Here is a 24752-nt window from a genome sequence, read left to right on the forward strand (position 1 = left end):
ATAATAATAATAAACTATTATAATAAACTTATAATAAACTAAACAGAACCACATTCTCAATATAAAAGGCCAGCTTTCTTCTATGGCAGTTGATTCAAATTTTGCTACTTATGCCTTACCATGGCTTTCTTAAAATTCCTTGTAACCTATAGGCTTCTGCCCTCACTTTCCAAACTCTACCATGAGTTATGAGTAGTTCACCAATTCGTAAAACACCAGCAGCATACCACTATGACTGCTTTTCCCCATTTTGCCCAATGAAAACTTTTTTTCTGTAATAATGTTAGTTGATGTTTTAATTATTCAGTGGTCTCATTTGCACATAATACTAACCTATTGTTTAGTATTACAAGAATGGAAGTGGGCAAGGAGTGGGTTTGCTCCTTGTCCCCTCTAGCATGTCTGCAAGGAGGTCAGAAGCTTTAGTTTGCAGCTTTCAAGTGGAATTGTTTCAGCAAATCATAGTAAAGACCAACCACAGTTTGTTGAGGCACTGACATATGCTATACTGTGGTTATTTAAAAACAAAAGCTCCTGATTTCTTCTTTGTAGACGTGTCAAATGAGGAGAGAGGGGGGATGTAAAACACCAAGGTGAGTCCAAGTTTATTCCTGTGGTGGTAAACCATGTCACCATTATGCCCACAAAACCAATGCATAGTTTGCCTTGTTTCAAAATGTTCCACATGCCAAGGGGAGAGAAACAAATGTAAGCAAACTCTTCAAATTATTTCATATAAAAGAATATCAATTTGGCATCATTGAGGCTTATGGACCAGCATTTCCTCAGAATGAGAGCAATTCAATATACTGTAATTACAGTAAGCCCACAACTTATGGAGGGGTTACATTCCGGGAATCGCACCTCAAGCCAAAATCACGTATAGTCAAAAACCATTGGGTTCAGTGACGGGCAGAATTGCCAAAGTTGTTTTTCCTGGAACTCTGCCCCCTTTTTAATTTTATTTTTCCCCACATACATAAAGCTGAATGAAAACAAGTTAAATACATGTGAGCTGCAGGCTTACTACAGTTAATATATACATTTCTTTAAGATGGAATTAGAACTTTTTTTTAAGCATTAATTAGTACTGCACTATCATTAACAAAATACTTACACAAGAAATATGAAATGGTCCAAAAGAAACACCTTCTTCCCCATACAGAGGCCAGTAACGTTCACATTTTTTCTGTTACCAAAGAAAATATAGTTACCAAAAATATAGTTTAAGCACACACATTTATGAATATTCACAGATAGTTGGATTTAAATGGGCAAGGTCATCCTTGCTAATACACCCAAGACCTTCATCTCCTTCTCAAGACTTTTTAAGTGTTTCCTTTTAGAATCTGGAAGGTCCATAGGAAAAACTGCTATTTGCTCTGTTCATGCACCCACACTGTGCAATTCCATTCTAAAACCATTTGTTTCTTTACACCTTCCTACACTAAACTTAACAGAGTGGCAAGAAAATGTGCTAGTTTTCATTAAGTAGCAAATGCTCAAGATTTACAGGGGAATTCCTCAGGTAAAATGAGTAACCTGTACAGAGATTTGATTAACTGCATTATCACAGTAACATATTTAGCAAAGGCCATATACAAGCCAGCGCTATTAATACATACCCTTCCCATTTCAAACTCCCGACAAGCCATCACAATAATCTATTAAAGAAAGAAAGAAATGTGACTGTACAAAGTTTCCACGAATCTGTGCTTTAAAAACCTTTCCATGTGCATATTCATATACTGCCTACAACTGAAGGAGTATACTGTCCAAGGACTTAGCAGCAGGCCAAACACTATATTATCCATGTGCCAGAGTTTAACAAAATATAAACTTTTGGGGGGTCAAGGAGACAACATTTGCCCTTGTGCCAATCCTCTGGGGACTGTATCAATGTTATATACCACCCACTTCTAAAATCAATCAATCTATCAATTAAGGATTTCATCATCATGCTGTTATTCTCCTGACCCCACAGAGCCAATTCTGGGGAGGGAAGGGGGAGAAGGTGGGGAGAAGCCCTGTTGCATGACAGGGACTCACAACTATGTAGCTGAAGCTGTCCCCAAATTCATGCCCCATCCTTCTTCTAAAAGGAGCTTAGGGCAGCAAACAAATAAGTGATAAAACAATAAAAAATCTTTTTAAATGTTTTAAAATTAAAACCTGCCTAAATAGGCTTGTATCCAAAGGAAACAATGGCAAGTTAACAAAACATGTATTGTGAAAATCATGTCATTTCAAATGTGACAACTTGCTGACAGCACAATCTCCTCTTTGAGGATGGGGCTTTTTGTTGAGTTTTTTTATATGGATATCAATACAAGAGGCTGTGCTGAAGTGAAGCACAGGTGCTCCACCGTTTAGTGAAGTCAGTCCTTGCTTCTTAATCCCTTCTCCAATTATGAATTTATCAGCCACATGATCAGACAGTTCATGTTCCTCCTCTTCTGCCCAGACACTGTAGCTCAGGGATGTGGAGTGTGTGGCCCTCCAGATGTGCTTAGATTACAACTCCCAGAACCCCTTACTACTGACCATACATGCTGGCTGGAGGGCTGATGAGAGTTGGAACCCAACAATATCTGGAGGGTCATACATTCCCCATCCCCAAGTTAGGCAAATGCATGCTGGCACAACAGACTTTGGCTGTACCCATTCAGCACATCACCAATCAAACTCTTATTGTCACGAAGACCCCTCTCCTCAAAGTAGGGGGGGATGTCACTGATCTCATATCACAGCTTGGAACACAGCACATCAGAGGAAAATGTACTCCACTTTCCATCCCTAAGCTTAGATTAGAGGATGAAACATAAAACAAACTCTGGTTCCAAACTGCTCAGAACGAGAAGTAGGGGCAGAAGTTTGCTCACATCACAGAATGAAATAAATATTGGGTTAGCATACTTACTGCGACATTGTACTCCCATATCATCCTCCAGAAGTCTATTACTGTGTTAGCTAGTGGTCCTTGGGTGGCAACATATGCTTTTGGCCCATGCACTCCCTAAAATTTCAACATATAACGGAATGCAAAAACAGTTAAAGGCATGCTTGAAACAGTTCTTAGACACAAACTCTCCCAAGGATGCTTCAACAATGGGTGTGTTGGAAAGGTTTTGCATTTTCCAAACTGATCTATTCAAAATGTCAACATGCTAATCTCTTCAAAAACATGAATGGAAATTTAAAAACTGATAACACCCAAGATAAACCCTACAGGATATATACCAATTTTACTCTACATTAGATAAGTAAACAGCAAAATCCAATACAAAAGTTCGCTGCTAATGCCCAAGTAACTGAATAACCAATAATAATATATATCCTCCAACGAATCTTGGTTACAAAATATTTGTGAAGTTTCCCCTTAGCTGCTCGCTCAACATACCTACAGTAACTGGGCCAAACATTCCATTATTTCTTTTTCAAATGTTCTGCTATTTTTCTCCCCTTTGAGTATTTTGCTCAAAGTTAAACATCAGTTTAGGTGGTTGATAGGGAGAAGGGGAAAGAAATGCCACATCAAAGGGCATTGAATACTCCAAATCACAAGTCATTTCATAGTGATGCAGCAAGGAGATACTGAATTCTCCTTATGGGAGTGGGAGTGCAGGGATGTTAAAAATGCAGCACTGTACTGTATTTTATTCACACCTCCAGGTAATCTTTTTTAGTCAAAAAATAATGCATGAGTTTCATGCATTTGTAAGACCAAGAACAGAAATTAGCATCAGGTAATTATATACCTCAATAATTGTAGCCTTGTGCTATTTTACATTACATTAAACTTTAAATTGGAAACATAATCAAAAATTTGTTTAATTTAAATGTATTTATTTGGAATCCTTATCCTAGTTGCAGAAAGTGAACAGGTGTGTTGAGTGTAGCACCATTTAGTAGTTTTCAAGATAGCTCAGTCGGTAGAGCATGAGACCCTTAATTTCAGGGTTCTGAGTTCAAGCCCCATGTTGGGCAAAAGATTCCTGCATTGTTGGGGGCTGGACTAGATGACCCTCATGGTCTCTTCCAACTGTACAATTCTATGATTCTATGAAGACATTCACAAATAACAAGGACCACCACACCATATTTTAAAAATCCAATGAGTTACAGGACTGCAAAACCCTTAATAAACGTCACATAAAATGCATAACTGAGAGAAACAATGGATTAAACCCAAACTAGCGTGAGCCAAAGAGTTAACTGATTAGCACTTTTCTGTGAACTGCTGTGCAGGCAGGAAGGCAGAAGGAAGACTTTGCACAGCATTGTATTTGGAGCCTCATCATAGTATATGTAACTCCACATCTGAATACAGGATTATGGAATTCCACATCGCAAAGCAAGCCAGAAAGAGGAACTATATGCACTCCACCCATCAAGGCTTGCTTTGTACAAGGGGCTTCATGATTTAAAGTGGCCATTCTTGCAAACCACAAGCACTTTGCAACACAGAACTCCATGCATCCCAGCCTTGGGGACTTGTTCCACAATGGGGAAGTGTCCAGATTCACACCAACGGGATTTAAACGATGCACAGCTATGGAATTCAGAGAAAGAATGAATGATCTTGTGTAAATGGATCCACAATGTTTGTTCAAACTGAAGAGCCTATTTTGACCTAAGCCACTGCACCAGGGTCATGCGGATAGGTGGAACCCAGAAACTTTGAATTGTGATTCTTGTACCATCAGCCAGCCACTGCACAGGATTCCTCCACTGCTTTTACTAACACAAGCCTATCTTATGTATGTGGTAAAGCACAAGTCCATCTTATAAGATCTCTTCATGCCTCAGTGGGTACCTGGTTCAACAACCTGCTCTAGCAACTAACCAGTAACATATAATGAGGTGTAGCCAGTGCTATTTTTCTAGAAAAAGAGGTACCAGAACTCACCACAAACACCTCCCTTGTTCTCTTATAATGGCACTGGTGCCCAGCTGAGAGGTGCCAGACATTTACGTAGCTCTGGAAGTTCATAAAATATGCCAATGAGACCCAGTGTCAGTAACTAGCATGGTCTGACAAACAATGAAGTCCCAGGGACAAACCACAGCTGAGGTGAGCCAAGAGCTGGGCCAAGAGTCTCATGCTCTACCAAATGAGCTATTGCAGCTATGATACATTCTATCGATCAAACCATTGTTATTTTATATTACTGTAATAAGAGATGTTATCTTTGTCGGCGCTGTGAATTATCCATGTGATAATCACTGCTTAATTGTGTGCTAGTTTAGCAGGTCAGCCTTCCTCCTTTTTTCATTCTTTCTTCCACTTTTTATTCCCCCCCCCCTACTTTTTCTTTTTTGCAATCAAATTACACAGAGCCACAACATAATCACATACAATACTTTGGCATCAGTTTGGTTTTCTGTAAAGAAACATGTGTTAAGATTTTAGAAGTTTTATTATGTAATAAATCTATGTTAATACATACCTTAATAAAATTTGCATTGATGTAGTCTGAATCTTGAGGGGGAGTTTTTAAAGTCAGTTTAACTCTGCTGTGATCAACTAAAACAGCAATTTTAGGAAGAATTATTTTCCATGTTAACAGGTATTCTCCAGCAAGAATGATAACAAGTTCTTACCCAAGAATTCTTCCACTGTATCTAGGCACTACTTTAATCTACCCTAAGAGAATTCCTCACTCATTTTCAGGACTGCTTGCTCTTCACATTTCTATTTACTTCACTGCAGAACTCTGCAGGACATAATTCTATATATTTCCCTTAGAGAGCATTTCCTTTATTAATGAAGTTACTCATGAACCACTGGATATGAAATTCTGGGTTGGCCGATAGTTCCAAGTTCTATGATGAGGTAGCAACTATTTTGCCAGTACTGGACTGTTTCAAAGCAACTTTCCTTCACTTCTAGGTATCTAGGGATTAAATTTAAGCAGTTTCCAGGCCACCTTATTCTCTGAATGTCCAGTGAAAATGTTCCAAAACAGATGTTAACATTAGAAGCAAAGTAAGTTCACACAAATGGAAATGTGGAACAGTATAGACATTAACTCAAAATATATTCCCCAGCCAGGGACTCTTGAACAACTTAAATTTAACACACAAGCACAATGTCTTTGAGGCTGGCTAAAAAAGGCACCTACAGCAAAGGATCTACACTCCTTTGGTAAACTCCAGATGGTAAACATTAATTTTTATACTTGTAAAAATATTTTAAGATGTGCAATAATACAATAATGTATTAAGTGCTCGTGTGTTCCTCTATAGAAAGGACAGCACATTTAGTTTTTCCAGCAACACTTTATAATTGCTTGCTTGCTGCTCAATGTTAAAGTTGCATGTTGAAGGCAATCCAAAATCACATTATCAACTTCACAGAATAGACTAACTGACAGTCATCTAAATACTAATTCTTAAGAGAGAAAAAATCCAATTTCATTTGCAAGGTTGTTCTATATTTTGAAGACTTGGGGATGTCTTTTAAGTCTTTGGTAATACTTGTTTCAAGGTGTTGCAGGTTATTTGAACTGCAGTCTTGTCCTACTGTTCCTGTTTTACTTGTATAGATATAAGCAGGTTGCAGAAGACAACACTTCCTTAAAGACTCGTTGTCAAAGTGATAGATATTCCAGTTATACCCTGATGACAACCAAGACCTTGATAAAAGCATTTGCCAATAAACCTCTCTTTGCCAAACACAAAAAACATGTAACACTACTGACACAGAGGCCTCATTTGCGCATAGTACTAGGCCAAAGCATGGCTGAGCATGAACGAACAGGCATGCTATGGTGCACAGTTAGAAAATCACAGCTGCTTCACTCCTCTTCCCCTGCTGCCACATTGCCATGAAGACCTGGGCTCATGGTTTGTCTCTAAACAAACCACGATCTGCAAGCAAGGTTGGTTCTGGGCTTACTACTTGTAGTGAGTTTGGGAAAGACAGCAGCAGCAGAAGCCAAGTAAAGCAGCTAATATTTTCTAACTGTCCACCAGCACACTTCCTCGTTCATGCAGAGCCATGGTTTAGTGCAAACCAGACCAGATAGTTTAGAACAGGCTTCCTCAAACTCGGCCCTCCAGATGTTTTGAGACTACAATTCCCATCATCCCTGACCACCAGTCCTGCTAGCTAGGGATCATGGGAGTTGTAGGCCAAAAACATCTGGAGGGCTAAGGTTGAGGAAGATCTGGTAATAAAAGCTACATTTGGAAATAAAGGTTACACCACACTATAGACATTGTTTATCCAGTAATTATATTTTGGGTATTTTTCTGTCACCAGCTAGCTTTGGTGCTGCTCCGATTTCTGTTACCAGTTTTCACTTCTGGGCAAGCTAAACTTGGGAATCAGAAATCCACACAGAACTAAAGAGGATCCAAAAGTTCAGACTTCCTCAGCAAAAAAAATTCAAGGTCTATGGCCAAAATTTGATAAAGAAGATTGTCCAATATTTTAATAATGGCCAACCTTTTCTGCAACAACAACAAATCAACTAAAAACATATTGGCCGACCGTATTTTCAGTGTTTATATGAATTCATCATTTTATAGTGTCAGACTAACATGGCTAGGAGTCTCCAAATTCTCAATGTTTTATGAGGGTTTTGAACAACAGGATGTTCTCTGAGCTTCATATATGTATTATGACAAAATCAGTCTGTCTTTATTCCAGGTTCTGCCTGTTTTCCAATAAGATTCAGACTAAGGGAGTCTTTCAAGAAAAATAGCATTCTGAAATAAATGGGTATATTTTGTGAGTCAGAAAAGCTTTTTTTGCATTAGTTGGAAGGTTAAAGTTATTAACAGATTTTTAGCATTGGAAATGGTTTTTAAATAGATACTGGGAGGCTGACACACATACAAAGAAACATTCACTTAGGCAGTTGAAGCATCTTAAAAAATACCCCTTTCGGCAAATAATTACTATCTAATTTACCTATTCAAGAGATCTTAAATGTTAACAGGCAAGATATCTTAATAAATGTTATTAACATGTCTCTCGAAGGGAAAAGTCAGGCTTACATGGCAGTATGTCCTTGTATCTGTTCTTTTTCACATTTTCTTCTTTTTCTCCAGTGACTGTTGGGTAGATCTTTTCTGTTCTATACTTCGTTGATAGCCTCCTCAGTCTCTGTAATTAAAATGTTCTGGTTTAAGTTACTTTTTCAGCTGCTCCTTTTTACTTTTTCAGAAAAATAGTCTCTGAATAGGAGTAAGTTTAACTAGTCGTCTCTACCACTATTACTCTGCACAACTATCCTTCTCTGAAGTCCACGCCAAACAATGGAACTGCATACATCAAGGAAATATCACAAACATATGTGGAACATATAGCAGAAAGCTTTCATTTCCTACCTTGGTCACACATTACTGTAACAAAGAAACTTCCTTTCATATTTAGAAGTTGGGGAGGCTGTCCTTTTTTCTTTACTTAGGGTGTTACAGTACAAATCGTTTCAGCTAGTTACTACTGTAACAGCTACAGGATGCTGGTCAGCGCCAGCTGTGAGAAAGGCTCAGGATCCAGCAGATCCCAGACTCCCACCCTCAGGGGGGCATTTCAGGACATTCCACCAGGCTCCAAGGGTGGGGGCATCCCACCTGCCTGCACAATGGGCAGAGGTTGGTGGCAGCAAGCACAAGTGAGTGGAGAGGCGCCTCTGCTCAACCCAAACCCCACACAACCTGGCTTAAGAGAGACTTAGATTGCAGACTTAATCACCTTAATGACCATATAATTAGATGTACACATTAATGAAGTAAAATCAATTTAATCGGAAAACACACCAAATTTTGATTATTTTAAGGTGACACAGTACACCTTATGGTTATGTGTTTTCACTACCCTATCAGAAAGATTAAAAAATGGAGATAGAAAAGGTATAAAGAAGAGAAACAGAAGTTAGGAAAGAGAGAAAGAAGGGGAAAAGAAATAATGTTTGTGGAAGGAATAGACCACGGGTAGGCAAACTAAGGCCTGGGGGCCGAATGCGGCCCAATCGCCTTCTAAATCCAGCCCGTGGACGGTCTGGGAATCAGTGAGTAGAATGTGTGCTTTTATTTAAAATGCATCTCTGGGTTATTTCTGGGGCATAGGAATTCATTCATTATTTTTTTTCAAAATATAGTCTGGCCCCCCACAAGGTCTGAGGGACAGTGGACGGGCCCCCTGCTGAAAAAGTTTGCTGACCCCTGGAATAGACTATTTCAGAATGGGTGGCATTCAACACTAGTCCTACTCAGAGTAGACCCACTGAAGTTAATGGATGTGGCCAACTTAGGGCCATTAATCTCAATGGGTCTACTCTGTGTAGGACTAATGTGGAACCCAACCCAATGAAGGTAATTGTTTGAGAAACAGGAAATATACTGTTTCCTATGGCATAGTACAGGTTTGAGGAAGGCCCTCACAGCTAAACGTCTGGGGGCTCCATGCTGGCAGCGAGTAAGGCCAATGCAAAAAGTCAGTGCGGACCACCCAACACACAAAAACTTCCTCTCTCACACGTGTGGATGTGTATGAATACAACATCTACCCACACCTATTTTCAAACATAACACACAGCCATATATACATTTTATCCCCACCACATACACAAAAAGGCATTTTTCAGGCCAGCTTGTTGTGCAAGATAGGGTAAGGAGGGAAGCAGAGAAGGCGGCTCATGGGCTGTACATGGTCCATAGGCTGGCGGCTTCCCAAATCCCACCCCTGGAGCGGATGATTTCCATTTTGTCAATTCAAAACATTCAGTCTACTTTTAGACCATGGATAACATGTAGATTTCCTGCCAACCTAGCAGTTTGAAAGCACGTCAAAGTGCAAGTAGATAAATAGGTACCACTCCAGCGGGAAGGTAAATGGCGTTTCCGTGCGCTGCTCTGGTTCGCCAGAAGTGGCTTAGTGATGCTAAGAAGCAGGCTCTTTCAGCCAATAAAGTGAGATGAGCGCTGCAACCCCAGAGTCGTCCGCGACTGGACCTAATAGTCAGGGGTCCCTTTACCTTTAAGAAGTGGACTATGAGCAGCTTTAGAATGAAGGTGCCACATTTTCTTCATATCCATGTAGCTTCTATTTATTTGTGGTTATGTAGTTAGTTTTTTAAATAAATGATTCAGTGCCTCTTATCTGCTTATTGACAGTAATAGAAGAGTGTTGTTGTTGGTGTGTGCGGCTGTGTGTGTGTGTGAGAGGGGGGGGAGGGGAGAAGCGATTGCCACATATGAGAGGGAAGATATTTTTTACAGAACAATGTACTTCCTGGTCTCAGAGGAAGTATGTATATTACAGTAACACCCAGTTCAGTTCATGGCAAGTGGGGATTCGAACCGTAGTCTCCCAGGTCCTAGCCCTACTGCCACTCTAACCACTACACAACACAAGCTCTGAACCTTTTTCTTTCAGATTGCAAAGTCATAGCTTCTGTGATGGGTGGAGCCACCAGAGAGGGCCAGTCTGCCCACTCATGCCCACATAATGAGATTAATTTCAAGGTTCTATTTTTTTTAATTTCTGTAAAGGAAAGCACTTCTCTGTAAATGGCACAGGAACAGTCATGCAAATCTTTTTAAAAGTAGGGGGATGCTCTAGCATTTCTCAAAACAATTCCAGCATTATTATTTAAGAGTCATGGTGACCAGAAATGCACACAGTATTCCAAGTGCAGTTGCACCATAGACATGTATTACGCCATTATATTTCCAGTTCGGTTTTCTATCCTTTTCCTAATGACCCCTAAAATATAATTCCCCCTTTTTACTGCTGCCGCAACCTGGGTAAACATTTTAATTGAACTATCCACTAAGACCCTAAGATCTTGGTTCTTGGTCAGTCACCACCAGTTCAAACTTCACTGATATGTTAGGATATCTTCCCACCCCCAATCACTTTACACTTGTTAACACCGAATCAGATTTATCATTTTAATGCTCATTCACCCAGTCTGGGGAGATCCTTTCGGAGCACCTCACAGCCTCTTTTAGTTAAAAACTATTCTCCTTTTTGTCATAATTTCCAGTATGCTCTCCCTACCTCCATGCTCAGCCTGCATTCCTAGAGAGAAAAAATGACGCAGCAGAATCCAAATAAAGGGGGAACATTAGAAACCTTTTAAATAATCAGGCAGCACAAGAAAAACACATTTAACCATTTGCAGCTTGTGTTTGTTTGCAAACCACAAGGTGCTTTGTGCTTCCCGCCCCCATAATAGAAAAGCGAGTTCAACTGTCTGAAAGAGCTTCTTCTGTTTGCTTGCTTATGCAAATCGTACAGCATTGGAAAGGCTCCCTCTGACTCAGCATATCAAAAGGCTTCCTGAAAAAGGGAAGGCTTCAGTCACAAAGCTGCTCTTCTGCAGAGGAGATATCAATCTCAAACCACGTGACTGGATAACTCAACCTGGTCACTAGGTGGTGCTCCCGAGTTACAAAAAAAACTGGCGACAAGTTAAGTTCGAACGCTGTGCCAACCCATTAGAAATTTTTTGGCCAAAGGTGAAGGACTACCTAATAGGGATGCTCCAATAGTGAATTTCCTTATTGACGGGTGTTTGGACTTTATGACTTTGGGGTCACTTTCAACTCAATGATTCTATCAGGGAGGGAAATCAAAGTTGATCTGTAGATCAAGTCTGAAGGTCACCACAAGCTCGTACAAACTTATTTCCCTATATTCTTCCAGACTGACCAGATCTTTACAATGTGCTTGAAACAATCAGAGGCATAGTTAAAACTGTCTCATCAATGAACTTCTAGAAAAAGGAGTTTCAAAAGGAGTGGTTGCACAGGAAATTCTAGTACCCGTAGTGTGACATACACTGGCTACATTCAGATGCATTGTTAAACCACGCCTCTTTCCTCCTCTGTAATGAGTTCTGTAGCTTCTGCTTCAGATTAACTACAGCTTGCTGCATTGTCCAAACCCTAAACAATGTTTAATCTTAACTATGGTTCATGAAAACAAGCCATCTTAACAAATGATAGCTTGAAGTTGGCTTGTCTCCACTAACAATTTAAGGTTAACTACTATTTGCAACATAGCAAGCTGTGGCTAATTTATAAAGAACTCTCAGATCATGAAGGTTTCTAACCTCCTCCTTGTAGCCATGCTGGAGAAGGAGTGTGTGATCCTTGGAAAAGACCAGGTTTGTCCTTAAGATGCTAAACTATGGTTGCATCTGAAACAGAGAGGAATGCAATATGCTCTCAATAATTTATAATCCCTAGACTTCCACCCGTTATTCTCTATGCACAGAGATGCCAACTGGGTGGGGCAACAGAAAAACTATCAGTGGCACCGAGATACCAGGGACAGCTTGGGGTGCAGGATGGGAGCAAGGACCATGCTATAAGCTTGTACAAGGTCCAGAGGCATTATGCTTAGACACTGACTACGGAAATGGTCTGGAAGCTAAGAGCAGTGAAGCACTTATGCTAGGAAAAATTATGATAGATCTTCCATGCAGATAATATTGCAAAGCATAGCCAACTTAGGACATCAGTGTCCCTAAGAGAGAAGCATGCCATCAAAGTAATCCATCAGCTCCTCGTGTCTTATTTTACACTGAATCAGCACCTAATCAGATCAACAGTCAATCTACAGTGCCACACGATGCTTACTTACTTATCAAATTATAGCTCTGAGTACCTTTTATTCCAGATAATGCTTCTTTGGCAATCTTTCCCCATCTGTTGCATCTGAACCCAAACAATTATTGCTATATGTATATTTGTTTTATATTATGATGATGATGATGATGATTCCTTTCTCTAGTATGAACACTGCTGCAGGTTTACTGGGTGCTAAAGCTGACTATGATCTCGAAGTTTGCTTTAAATTCTCTCTAGTTCTCCCTACATTCAGGTGATTAAAATCACAAATTTTAACACCATGATTGTACAAAGATTTTCCCATTTTAAAGTTTTGAAAGTCAAGGCTACTAGATGACTTCCACTGGCCCTCTCATAAATGAAATCTATATTGCCCCAGTAGTTTGTAAGGTCACACCCATTATGCGTCTGCTTCAAACCTTATTTTGTTAACTTGCATTCCCAAGAAAAAGCTTTTAACTGAATTTAGAAATTAAGAACCAAGGCAGCATTCCCTTTTGTAATCCCCATCGCTGTGAACAAATATAAATGTAAGTCAAAAGTTGCATTCTTGCCCTGCAAGTCCAGCAATGGCCCACAGGCATAATCTGGCCTAACAGAAGTCCCAGTTTGGTTCACAATCTTCCTCAATTCACACCCACTTGTATCTTGTCCTTGTGGCCAGTGTTAGAAATTAGCCAGGTGCCAGGCACGTTTTGCTACTGCTGTGGGTCCAATTTTGTCTAGGTGGAGTTTTCTGGGGGCCAAGTTTAAAAACCTCTCCCTTAGTTCATAGGAAATACTATGTCCATTTCCACTGTGTGTGTTTCTCCTTCTTGCATACTGGGACAAGTGAATTGTTGTAAGAGCAAGCTACAGTCAAGAAATGTAGCTGAGATCATAGAATCACAGAACTGTAGCATTGGAAGGGATCCGGAGGGTCATCTGGCACAACACTCTGGCAAATATTCCGTTGTGGCAACTGTAACCTAAATTTAAGTTGCCATTTGGTACCTAGCTTTTATATCATTGTTTCTAAAACTGCAGGTGGCCTTTGCCCGCATGGTTTGATTTCAAACGACCTGAGCAAAAGCAGAAGGGCTTGCAAGTACCACTGACAAGCTGTTCATTGATGCCTGATCACCTGAGCCTTCAACCATGTGCTGTGACTTCAAGCCACACAGGCAAAAGAAAACACTATGCCCGATTTCATGGTGGCATCAGGTGCTTGACAAAAGGGCAATCCCACCCACCTGGCAAAATGCCTATAAATGCTGGGAGAGACCAGTTCCAAACACCTGATCTAGTTATCAATATAGTTTAGAAACAATGTTAAACTACTTTGCCGGGACGGGGATTAGGACGGCATGTAGATTTGTACTTGACAATGCCCACCGGCTAAGAGGAGCATTACAAAAGCAGGAGAATTCCACCAGAGGCCCTGGTCTTTGCCTAGGAGGTTAGGTGAGCTGCTACCAGCAGAGCATGGAAACCCACAAAAATAAGCATTCTGACATGAGGAGCTGATGACTTTGGAACCCAGAAGGGCCCAATTAAGTGATTAAAAAAATAAATACACAGAAACAAAACTACTCCCCACACCTTCTTGCTCTGGTCATCATGAGATCCACCACTCCTCCCAGACACCAGGTTTGGATTGCTATTTATGAACTGAAACTACAATAGTGAATTCTGAACCTATTGAAATTTGCCATGATTATTCAGTCAGAAATCTCCAGATGCTATCAGTTTATGGTTTAAAATGTCTCACTCACAAATCCCCCACTGACACAAATCCAGGCATTTATTCAGAATGAGCATTTTACTTTACCCATTGTTTTGTCTTCTTCCTGACCCTCCCTCAGCAGAGGAAGCATACAGTACATGCTAGCACAAACAACACAGGCCATTTCTTCCAAGAGCCTAATCCACACTACAATTCACAGAAAGACTCATTGATGCTTCACCAAAAGGTATATATGCTTTTGTATTGTAACAGTGTAACAGAAAAATTGATGCAGCAGAATCCAGATAAAGGGAGCACACCTTTATTCTTCCAAGCAAGCCAGCAAAAAAAATAATACGAGTTTTTCACACATGGCTTCTCCATTTCGGTGCTATTTCTGTTAAATATATCATGACATGGTGTAGTATGTTGTGTGCTGTTGTTCATCCGAGGTTGTATTTACCTAACTTTAAAACCTGCTATGGAACAGATGATTGTTATCCTATGTAAAACCACAGAATTCAAAGAGGATTTGCTTTCTTTTTCTCATGACTGTAAACAGTACACAGGCAATTCTTGCGCATCTTGTCTTCTTCAAATTCTTCCATTCTTCTTCTGTACCGTTTGTTTTTTTTAAGCCATTTTATGTTTGGAAATATACTAAAGAAAGTAATATAGTAGGGATCATTATTTTAATCCGTGCAATTTTACAATTCTCTAAAACTCCTTAAAAAAGAAAAATTCAGTACTGAAAGCTATTGATCTTACAGAGAAACACTTTTTCAATAATGCATTTTGTATAAATGTATATGACATGTGAATTTCACAAGCTTTAGTTTTTCATTTACTATGAAACCTGACATTTATTATGTTGGGAACCAGTGTTGTGTCCATGTGTTTCAATTATGAAATCTAGCTAGCCTGTAGTAAGAAGTCCAATATTCTGGATTACCAATTATAAGTATGAGTAGTTCATGAATGTTCATGCCACAATACATTTGTCCTCAAGGTGCCGCAATACATAGGATAAAACGGCAGAAATGGAGGGAGAACCCAACAGCCCATGGAGTAGGTTGGGCTCAGAGTGAGAGGAACCTAAATTACTCAGTGAGGTTCACAGCTTAATAGGAGTTGAACACTATGCTGGCTCTCGATATACCCAGAATATACAAACAATTGAACATGAGTACTACAATTCATTTAACCTCCTAAGCATTATACGTATTTTCTCCCCAACATATCAACTGATATTACTGTGCAAGGCACTCAGGTGTGGGTTGGGGTGCTAGTTAAGGACTAGGGCAAAGCTGTTTTAAAAAGACACCACGTAGCTGGCAAACATTTCAGAGCAGTGTCAAATGCCAAAATATAAGATCTTTAATAAGACAGCTGTTAAGACTAGGACTAACATCTCCAACAATAGCAGCAAAAAATATGCAAATATATTGCTGCTCCTTTACAATTTGAAGGTAAGTTGCCACACATACACCCAAAAGAAACAAAAAAACCCCACAAAACAAAACCACCCAATGAAGGCACTGTTGGCATCTGTGAGTTTTCATGCTTTTGTTTTGCTAGAATACAGAAATGTGAAAGGCTTTCTTTAGTAAAATCAAAGTGATGGGAATCAAGATGCTTGGATTAATTTCTAGTACTTATTTTATCCATTTGTTACATTAAAAAGTTTTCCTTTGGATTACACTTCATCAAACTCTTACTAACTGCAAACACTAGCTGACAAAACCCACAATCATGACTGAGAGTTTATTTCATGTAATCCGCTGCAATTTGTTTGAGTAGGCAGTGCCTAAAGTAGAGCTTCAGGCTTGTAACACTCTGCCAGCCAAGTGCAGATTTGTTCTAAAAGTAGCAGATGTCTCATGGAATATATATAATATGGAAAACATTCTGATTTAGTTTTTCCTCATTTTTTAATTGGCATGGGAGCTTGCATGGTAGATAAAATCTCAGTTCAAAGATGAATTATTTTTAGACATTGAAATCAAACTTTCTAAACAACTCCCATTACAAACTCTTCCATTTAAGAATCTTAAACCATATCTGTTGAACTCAATAACAAATCCATTGATATAACCCTGCTCACAGGGTTTCGTCATACATTGTTTTTTAAGCTAGGGAAACAAAATTAAACCCAGTCCAATCAGCTGTATATTTTGCATGCCAAGTTTCCCGAAACAAACATTGCAACAGAGTGCTAATCCATTGCCACTTCTGTTTTTACTACATAGTGTACCTAAGCCATTTTCATTTGTGCCCAAACATTTTACCTCTTAAGATGCTTTTTATACTGGGTTAATGTACATCAGCCCTCAGTCATGAAGGTTTGATAGCAAGAACTCCAGAGCCTTTGAAGACCTATGGTGTCCTGGGCCTTTGAGAATCCCATTTTTGTATTGAAGGACTGGTACACTTCAGTACAATCTTTTTTAATGCTCTCTTTGTGGGGCAATCAGACACTCCAGAGGCTGCAGCCACGACAAAATGTCTAACTTTTATTTATTAAGAGGGGCTGGCCAAAACATATTAAACCCAATAAACACTAGATTCAAGATTTCTGTTATCACCTTTCAAGTCCTAAATGGCCTGTGCCTATCATTATCAGTTGGTGTGAGAGCCTCTCTATCAGAGACAGCATAATCACTTAAAAGTAGCAATAACAGCAAAACACAAAAGAACAGATCCATCAGCTGTAGCTCACCACAGTCAGAAGAACTGAAGGCTCTTTTAAAAAGGAAAGTGTTTACTCTTGAGCAGAAGACTAGCTAGGAAGGGAATAAGTTGCTCTGTTAAAGCAGCAATTCCTGAGTATGGCTACAGCCACTAAAAACGCCCTTTCCAATCTGAGTCAACAATGCTTTTAGAATATGTACAAGGATCTGTTGTTAATAGCCAGGCAGGCTGATTTTGGAGGAAGAGGTCATTCAAGGACTCAGGTTCCAAACTGCATTGTTGCCTTTACGGTTACTCAGTTGCAAACATTTGTATCCAAAGGGAATCCAATTTTTACACCAATGGAATGAGTCATTAATATGGAATCTTGTTTAGTACACTGGTGTTAGAAAAAATGCTGGCTGCTCTCTCTTTCCAGAGTTTAATACTGGTATGAAAATAATCAGGAGAAAAGCCACAAGGAACACAGACAGTTCACTGAAGCTCCCCTACCCTCTTTACGGAAACTATTACTCCATAGTATTGTGTTAGTAAAAAGGTGCCTTCAAAATTATGTCTCTGTTTTAACACTGATTGTCTTGCAAGTCATAAGCTAGTTAAAGTAGTTTGACTGTGAAAACATTCTAATAAATGTACAACTCCAAGCCACCTGGGGTTTACTACAGTGTCATTACAGAGACACAAATACCACCAACTAAAGATTGCAATCCTGTGAAGGAATAGTACAATTTACAGCATATTTGTAACACAGCAAGTTATGCTAGTATAAATATGCTTACATTTTTTTTAACTATCCAATGCCTTTACCATACAAAATTTCTTGGGGCACCAATCTTCAGGATACTGTAGCTAACAAAAGCACGACCTTATTCTTTTAAGTTTGAGCAGAAGGAAGATATAGGAGGTGAGTGATTTGCACAGCCATAAACAATAGGTTTTAGCTACCAAAGGACCTATACAAAAATGCCTCTAATTAAGCCAAAAGGCACAAACTGCATTCTACTGTTATATAAATTTGTTATTTATAAGGTAATTTTTTAAGCTCGTCCTTCATCATATGGTCCCATAACAGGTTACAATACAAGTACAATAAAACCAATCCAACACAACCTATAAAAGGAGATTAAAGTACAGCATAATTAAAAGCATCCTGGGGCCCACAACTTGAGCTGCTCACTTGGTACAGTGTTGAAGAACTATCATCCAGTCACTAATACTCCCTTCTGCAGCAAGGTGCTCAAGAGAGTGGTGGTAGCTCAACTACAAACATACCTGGAAGCAAATTATCCCCATCCCCAAGATTTTTATTAAAGTTTTCATAGTACAGTGGAATAGTACCTAGAACAAATTGAATCAAAAGACAAGAGAAAGAGAAAAGAGGAGGAGGGAAAAAAGAACAGAGCAGTGTTTGAAATTAGCCAGGTGCCAGGTACATTTTGCACATGGCCACTGACCACCTGTAACCAAGTGAAGATGCCTGGCCACCAGGATTGGTGCCTGACATCTCCGCCATCCGGAGGTGCATGTCTGGGGATCATTTGATCTTGACTGTTTTCACACACTAATACAACACCCTGTAGAATTATATCAGTTATCTATTATCTGCACAACCTGTAGCCTGAGCAGGAGCAGTGGAAGTTACAGTCAATTGTTGTAGCTTATCTTCACTTATCTCAACCCACTGCCCTTCTCACAATTGTGAAGAATATTCTTACGTTATCAGTCCCATGATGAGGCCAGAAACCTAACTGGAAGGGGTCCAAATAGTCTGCATCCTCCAGGTGTGTCTGGAGTTGTTCAGCTCAATCACCTTGCCCAGGAATGGAAGATTTGAGGCTGGGCGATAATTGGCAATAATGGCTGGGTCCAAAGAGCGTTTTTTAAAAAAGAAATGGTTTAATCACTGTTTCTTTAAGCACGTTGGGGGGGGCCCTCACAGAGGAAAGCATTCACCACCCTACGGACATGGCCCATTGCTCAGCCCGACTTGTTTTTATAAGTCAGAATGGGCAAGGATCAAGGTGGTCAGTTTCACTTGCACCATACTGGTAACAGGTTGAAATTGATTCCATACAACTACACCAGACAGAGCTCTGTGTCCCCGCTCCCTGTTACCACGTAGGAGTCTCCCACTTTCCGAATAATATGAGTGATTTTATCTGCAAAAAAAGACTGCAAAATCGCTACTGGAAATCTTGGAGTCCTTATTGGACTCCAATGGCAAAGGTGGCTCTGTTAGACTGCAAACCACCTGAGAGTCTCCTGCTGAAGATGCAATAGGGGCGGTGAACAAAGTCCTCTTCGCTGTCGCTACTGCCACTTGGTAGGCTCAATGTTGAGCTCTAACTTGTGCTTGATCCAATTCAGAGTGAGTTTTTTGCCACCAGCGCTCTAGCAATCTCAGCAATTCTATCATCACCCTCAATTCTGAGGAAAAACATGGGGCCATTCGGGATCCATGCAATCAGAGAGGTTGCTTCGGAGCCAGACAGTCGATAGCCCTGGTTAGCTCCTTATTCCAGCGAGCCACCAGGGAATCAGCTGAAGGGCCAACAATATGGGATAAGACATCCCCTACCACTCTCTAGAAGCCATCTGGATCCATTAAGTGGCAAGGGTGGACCATTCAAACTGGTCCCACTTCCCTGCGGAGCGGAAGGGTCATGGATAAGTCTAATTGCATCATGGCACTTTTTTTGTTTCACTGGAACTTAGTGTCAGATCACCTACATCCATAGAGGTAAACACCAGATCTAAGGCATGTCCACAGCTATGGGTTGGGCCAAACTTATTCAGGAACAGACCCATGGAGGCCATGCTTTCCATGAAGTCCCAAGCAGCCCCTTGTAAGGTTGTGTTGGCAAGGATTTTTGGGAAGGAAATCTTTGGCGTGGGGGAGGGGCTGGTACATCAATCAGAATCCTGTACTGCCCCATTGCCCAACTTTCATGTGACAGTCCTTCAGATAGTTGAAGATGGCTATCATATCGCCTCTCAGTCTCCTTTTTTCCAGGGTAAGCATATCAACTCCCATAACCATTCCTCATGAGATTTCATTTTCAGACCCTTTATCATCTTGCTTGCTATAAGTTAAAGGGAAAAGGCATAAGTGATCATTAGTTAATGGTCATGCAAAACAATAGCACAGTGAACAACCATATTAAATACACCGCACTACACTTCAAGCAAGCTAAGTTTCTGCCAGACACCTATACACCATGCCATGAAATAAGAGTACAGACTCGAACACTGCTAAACTGACAGCTACCAATTTGACAGTCATCATTTTAAGAAAATATTTTGATGTACTGTTCAGAAGTGCTATTAATTCAAATTTGTAATAACTAAAACAGAATAAATATCTTATTGCTTTTGACAAAGGACCTGAAGATGTTCCCATTTAGAAGACTAAAGCTTAAACTATTAAAATACACAACAATACACTACACCGCATTGGCTCTCTACACAGATCATAGTGAAACTCATACAGGATACATCTGTGATGTCATGAAAAGTCTAGTAATATGAGCAATCTACTAGAAAACAATTGCAGGAAAATGCATGAGCTATAGGGGGTCAATTAACTCAGTGAAATACAACTACTGTGTCTTCCAGCTGCACCTAACCATTACTGCTCAATATGTTTATTTTCCTTATATTTTGTCTTTCTTCCAATGTGTTAAAGGCAGTGCAAAAAATCCCACCCGACGCCACCATGCATTTTTATTCTTACAACCATCCTTTGAGATAGCTTTAAGGCTAGTAAGACAGTGTGGCTGTCCAAGGTTACCCAATGAGTTTTCTAATGGCAGGGGTGGGTACTTGAACCCAGGTTGCCCAAGTCCAGCTCCAACACTCTAACCTTTATATCACATTGTCCAGTGAAAAAGACAATATAATTTCAATACTGTCTAGTATCCACTATCACAATACCTTTTTTCCAGAAGATCATTACTTTAACAGCATTAATAGCAATTACTACTATTAACCTGAATACAGTTCTCACTTATTCCCACTTCAGCTACCATGCAGTGTTCTGCCCTTTCAAGCTACTACATTATGGTAGCTCCAATGTAGCATCAGCTATTTTGAAGCAGGAAGCTCTAACCACATTATGCTTCATATTTCTTCCAGCAAGTCCTCAGACAGTGTTACTACAGCTCAGCAATCACTACAGTTCTTGCTGGTAGCACTACACCCGTGCATCCATGATGCTAGTGTCTCCCACTCAAGCATACAGCAAGGCATTTGTGCGTGACATGTTTCTGATCTGAATTAGTCTAGTTGTAATATCCAACTGGGACGCGGGTGGCACTGTGGGTAAAACCTCAGTGCCTAGGACTTGCCGATCGTATGGTCGGCGGTTCGAATCCCCGCGGCGGGGTGAGCTCCCGTCATTCGGTCCCAGCTCCTGCCCACCTAGCAGTTCGAAAGCACTCTTAAGTGCAAGTAGATAAATAGGGACCGCTTTATAGCGGGAAGGTAAACGGCGTTTCCGTGTGCTGCACTGGTGCTGGCTCACCAGCTGCAGCTTCGTCACGCTGGCCACGTGACCAGGAAGTGTCTTCGGACGGCGCCGGCTCCCAGCCTCTAGAGCGAGATGAGCACACAACCCTAGAGTCGGACACAACTGGCCCGTACGGGCAGGGGTACCTTTACCTCTACCTTTAATATCCAACTACATTCAATAGTAAGCCTCCCAGTTTTATAATTGCTATTGACTACATCCTTGGGATACAACACTTCTCACAATTAAGACCATTCAAGTTCTAAAGAGGTCAGTAATAGCTGCATGAACCTGCAGACTTAACCTGCACTTAAGCAGACACATTCTGTACAATCCTTAACACATCCTCCTCTAACATGACCTAAGAGAACTACCAATAAAGTCTGTTTATACAAATTATGCAACTTCTGCATATGATCTTAGTTTAGGGTTGCCATACTTGAAACAGCAAAAATCCGGGCAGAAAATGACACTGTGGGGCATATGGCAACCATAGTTTGCATTATTGACTTGCATTTATAGTATACCTGCTAGAGTGAGCAATGTATTTCTCATGCACTCCCAGTCCTTACACAGCAGTTGGAAGCTAAGCTTACATATCTCCATATTGCAAATAGGGGTGGGGATGGGGGATTTAGTTAACTATAGGAGTTGTCCCCAAAACATCTACTGAGCCAACACTTAAGGTGAAATGTAAACAAGTGTTGGTTCTTAACTCATTTAGAGAGGTGTTGATAGAAAGGAGTGAAAGACAGGCCTTGTGGCAAAGCACTGCAGATTAGGGCTACAGGTTCCAATTGATTTAAAATCTTGAATAATTTTAAGTGCCCCCAAGTTAAATTGGGCCGAAGTTTTCAGAAGGTGTGAAGTACTTACAAAAATCACAGAGGGCAGGTGCCATCTTAGAAGACGCATCCCCCCTTCCTCTCACCCAAGAGAGAATGCATCTGAGATTATGCTTGTGGCACATGGGTGCATCATCTAAAAGACAAAGCAAGAATGCTGTTTTCTTCAGAGCCACTGTTTTAGTTGTATATGCAAAGTCAGATTGTCAATAATACAATTTTTGATCAATTTTGATACATTTCAGTAGCACTATACTAGGAATTCTAGTGAAGCTTTGGAGATTTCATGCCCCCCCCAAAAAAAAAATCCTGCCACAAGAAGAATATACAGTCATAAAGGCAGATTTGAAAGTATGTAAGTGCTAGTTATCTGATTGGAAAAATATGTGCTACAGTTTTCCAGATGTTGAATTCTTCATCCAAATGCCATGTCATATTTTTATATGGTTGATCACCTCCTTGGGTAACTTCACACAATCATATTTATTTAGAGTATTTCTAACCCACTCCATTAACATAATCACAGAACCTGTTACGTAAAAGAAAACTTTAAAACATCAATATTTTAACACATTTAACCACCTCCCAATGACTGTACCTGTACATATCAAGATTGGTCAGGTATTTTTTAACATAAAACATGTCACATGTTTTGTGGTCTATGGTCCTGTCATGGAGGCATTCAAACTAACTATTAATTCTTGCTTCTTATATAAAAAGTTATATAATCAAGGGACACCAGCTTAATGATGTATTGTGGTTATCTGTTGGAAAGAGACAATGATGTCCTGTGTTTTACTACAGGCTTGCAAATAACCACTTGCCTGGTTGCCTGATGCAAATATAAATTACTTCTAGATACATTATCAAGTCTTTTCTTTGAAGCTTCTCTCCAGCATGAAACTTGTCAATTAAAGGGTATTTTGTGTATGGGTCAATCTATGACATGCACAAATGGCTGCCTGCTACTTCTCACAGCACAAGCATCCAAATGCAGTCTGGGCTGCCATGGCTGCCTCTGTTTCCTTCACTATGTAAGTGAGACCTAGTTATCGTCTTATTTTCAGCATAATTATCTGCACAAATTTAGTAGGCATGGGCTTATCTTGCTCTTCTGTTTACCTTTTTTCTGCATGACTTGAGGCAGTCATTTGGAATTCATTTGAACTGTGAATTCCTGTCCTGTATATTAAACTGTTTAAGATTAACTATCAAGTGGAGAGCTGCAACAATACTTTACTGTACATCCAATAGGAGTGGCTCCTATTCAGAGCTCCAGCCAAGACCAGGAGCCATGTAGCACTGTTTAGGGTTTACACTGGGAGAGGAGGACCTCCTCTTCTCTCTCCCTGCCCACTCCCATGCTGTAAAGTACTGAAGAGTTCAGTTTGGGTGCTGGTTGTCAATCTGTGTTTTATTGCTGTATCTCATATGGGAGGGTTCTGGAGCTCTGAGGAAAGGAAAATCTGTTTTCTGAGTCTCTCCCTCCTGAAACCTCCCCAAATAATACAGGGAGGGAAGTTTAATCTTAGGATGTGCAATTCACTTCCTTCATTCTGAGGCAGTTGCTAAAGGCTGGAACATTTGGTTCACAATGCATGAATCTGCAGAAGAGCAATATCACCCAGCTTCAAATCCAAAGAATTAGGTTTTTTGCACATTTTTTTTTCCTGATAGAAAATACCATTTAGCTTCAATAGCACGTTCCCTTATGGGAAACAATTGATGAAATTCACAAGGTATGCGCAAATAAGTAAGCCCATTTTCATTTTGCAATTCTAGAAGCCCAGGTACTACCGTCTTTCCCCGAAAGTAAGACATCCCCCGAAAATAAGACCTACTTCCAGTTTTGCCTCTCGCTGTAATATAAGGCCTCCCCCGAAAATAAGGCCTCCCCGATAATAAGGCCACCCAGAATATAAGGCCCCCGAAGCTACAGTAAGGCATCTGATTCCTCTGGACCGTAGCGGCGGGCGCCGCTGCGCAGCTCACTGATTGGCCACAGCGCAGCCAGAGCTGTTCAGGCAGTGCGGGGTCTCTTTAAATCAGAGAGCCCGCGCCAGTCTGGCTGACTCACAATTAGACAGGACAGTGAGGGAGTCGGGCACATTGTGTAGAATCTTCATGGAAAAATAATACATCCCCTGAAAATAAGACCTAGCGCATCTTTGGGAGCAAAAATTAATATAAGACACTGTCTTATTTTCGGGGAAACAGGGTATCAAACTTATTTTGGCTACGCCCACATGCTATTTAGTATGCAGTTTGCTCCTACCATGCAAATGCATGCTTTTGTATAGTGCTACTCAGACTCATTTGTTATCAGTAAAAATACAGCTGTGGCCACTAACACTAGAGAAGTTACAAGAAGTCATACAAGGTGTGCAAACAGTTTTATAGTAGCAATCAG

At 40.3% G+C, this 24752-nt stretch overlaps 1 protein-coding gene across 4 annotated transcripts in view; it reads right to left on the reverse strand.

Annotated features, from left to right (window-relative positions):
* The window catches only part of PTPN12 (protein tyrosine phosphatase non-receptor type 12), a 57620-nt gene that overhangs the window by 24804 nt on the left and 8064 nt on the right, over window positions 1-24752 (reverse strand). For 3 of the 4 annotated variants that reach the window (XM_083575084.1, XM_083575087.1, XM_083575085.1), the window contains exons 2-6: window positions 8008-8116; window positions 5451-5527; window positions 2921-3016; window positions 1626-1664; window positions 1118-1189 (exon numbers count right to left, since the gene is read on the reverse strand). In XM_083575084.1, coding sequence (XP_083431210.1) covers window positions 1118-1189; window positions 1626-1664; window positions 2921-3016; window positions 5451-5527; window positions 8008-8116 — 393 coding nt within the window. Of the gene's footprint in view, window positions 1-1117; window positions 1190-1625; window positions 1665-2920; window positions 3017-5450; window positions 5528-8007; window positions 8117-22373; window positions 22479-24752 lie in introns of all 4 variants that reach the window. The other variant, XM_083575086.1, reaches the window with a different exon arrangement.

This window comes from Podarcis filfolensis (genome assembly GCF_964270895.1).
Source record: "Podarcis filfolensis genome assembly, chromosome: 10".
Taxonomy (NCBI): domain Eukaryota; kingdom Metazoa; phylum Chordata; class Lepidosauria; order Squamata; family Lacertidae; genus Podarcis; species Podarcis filfolensis.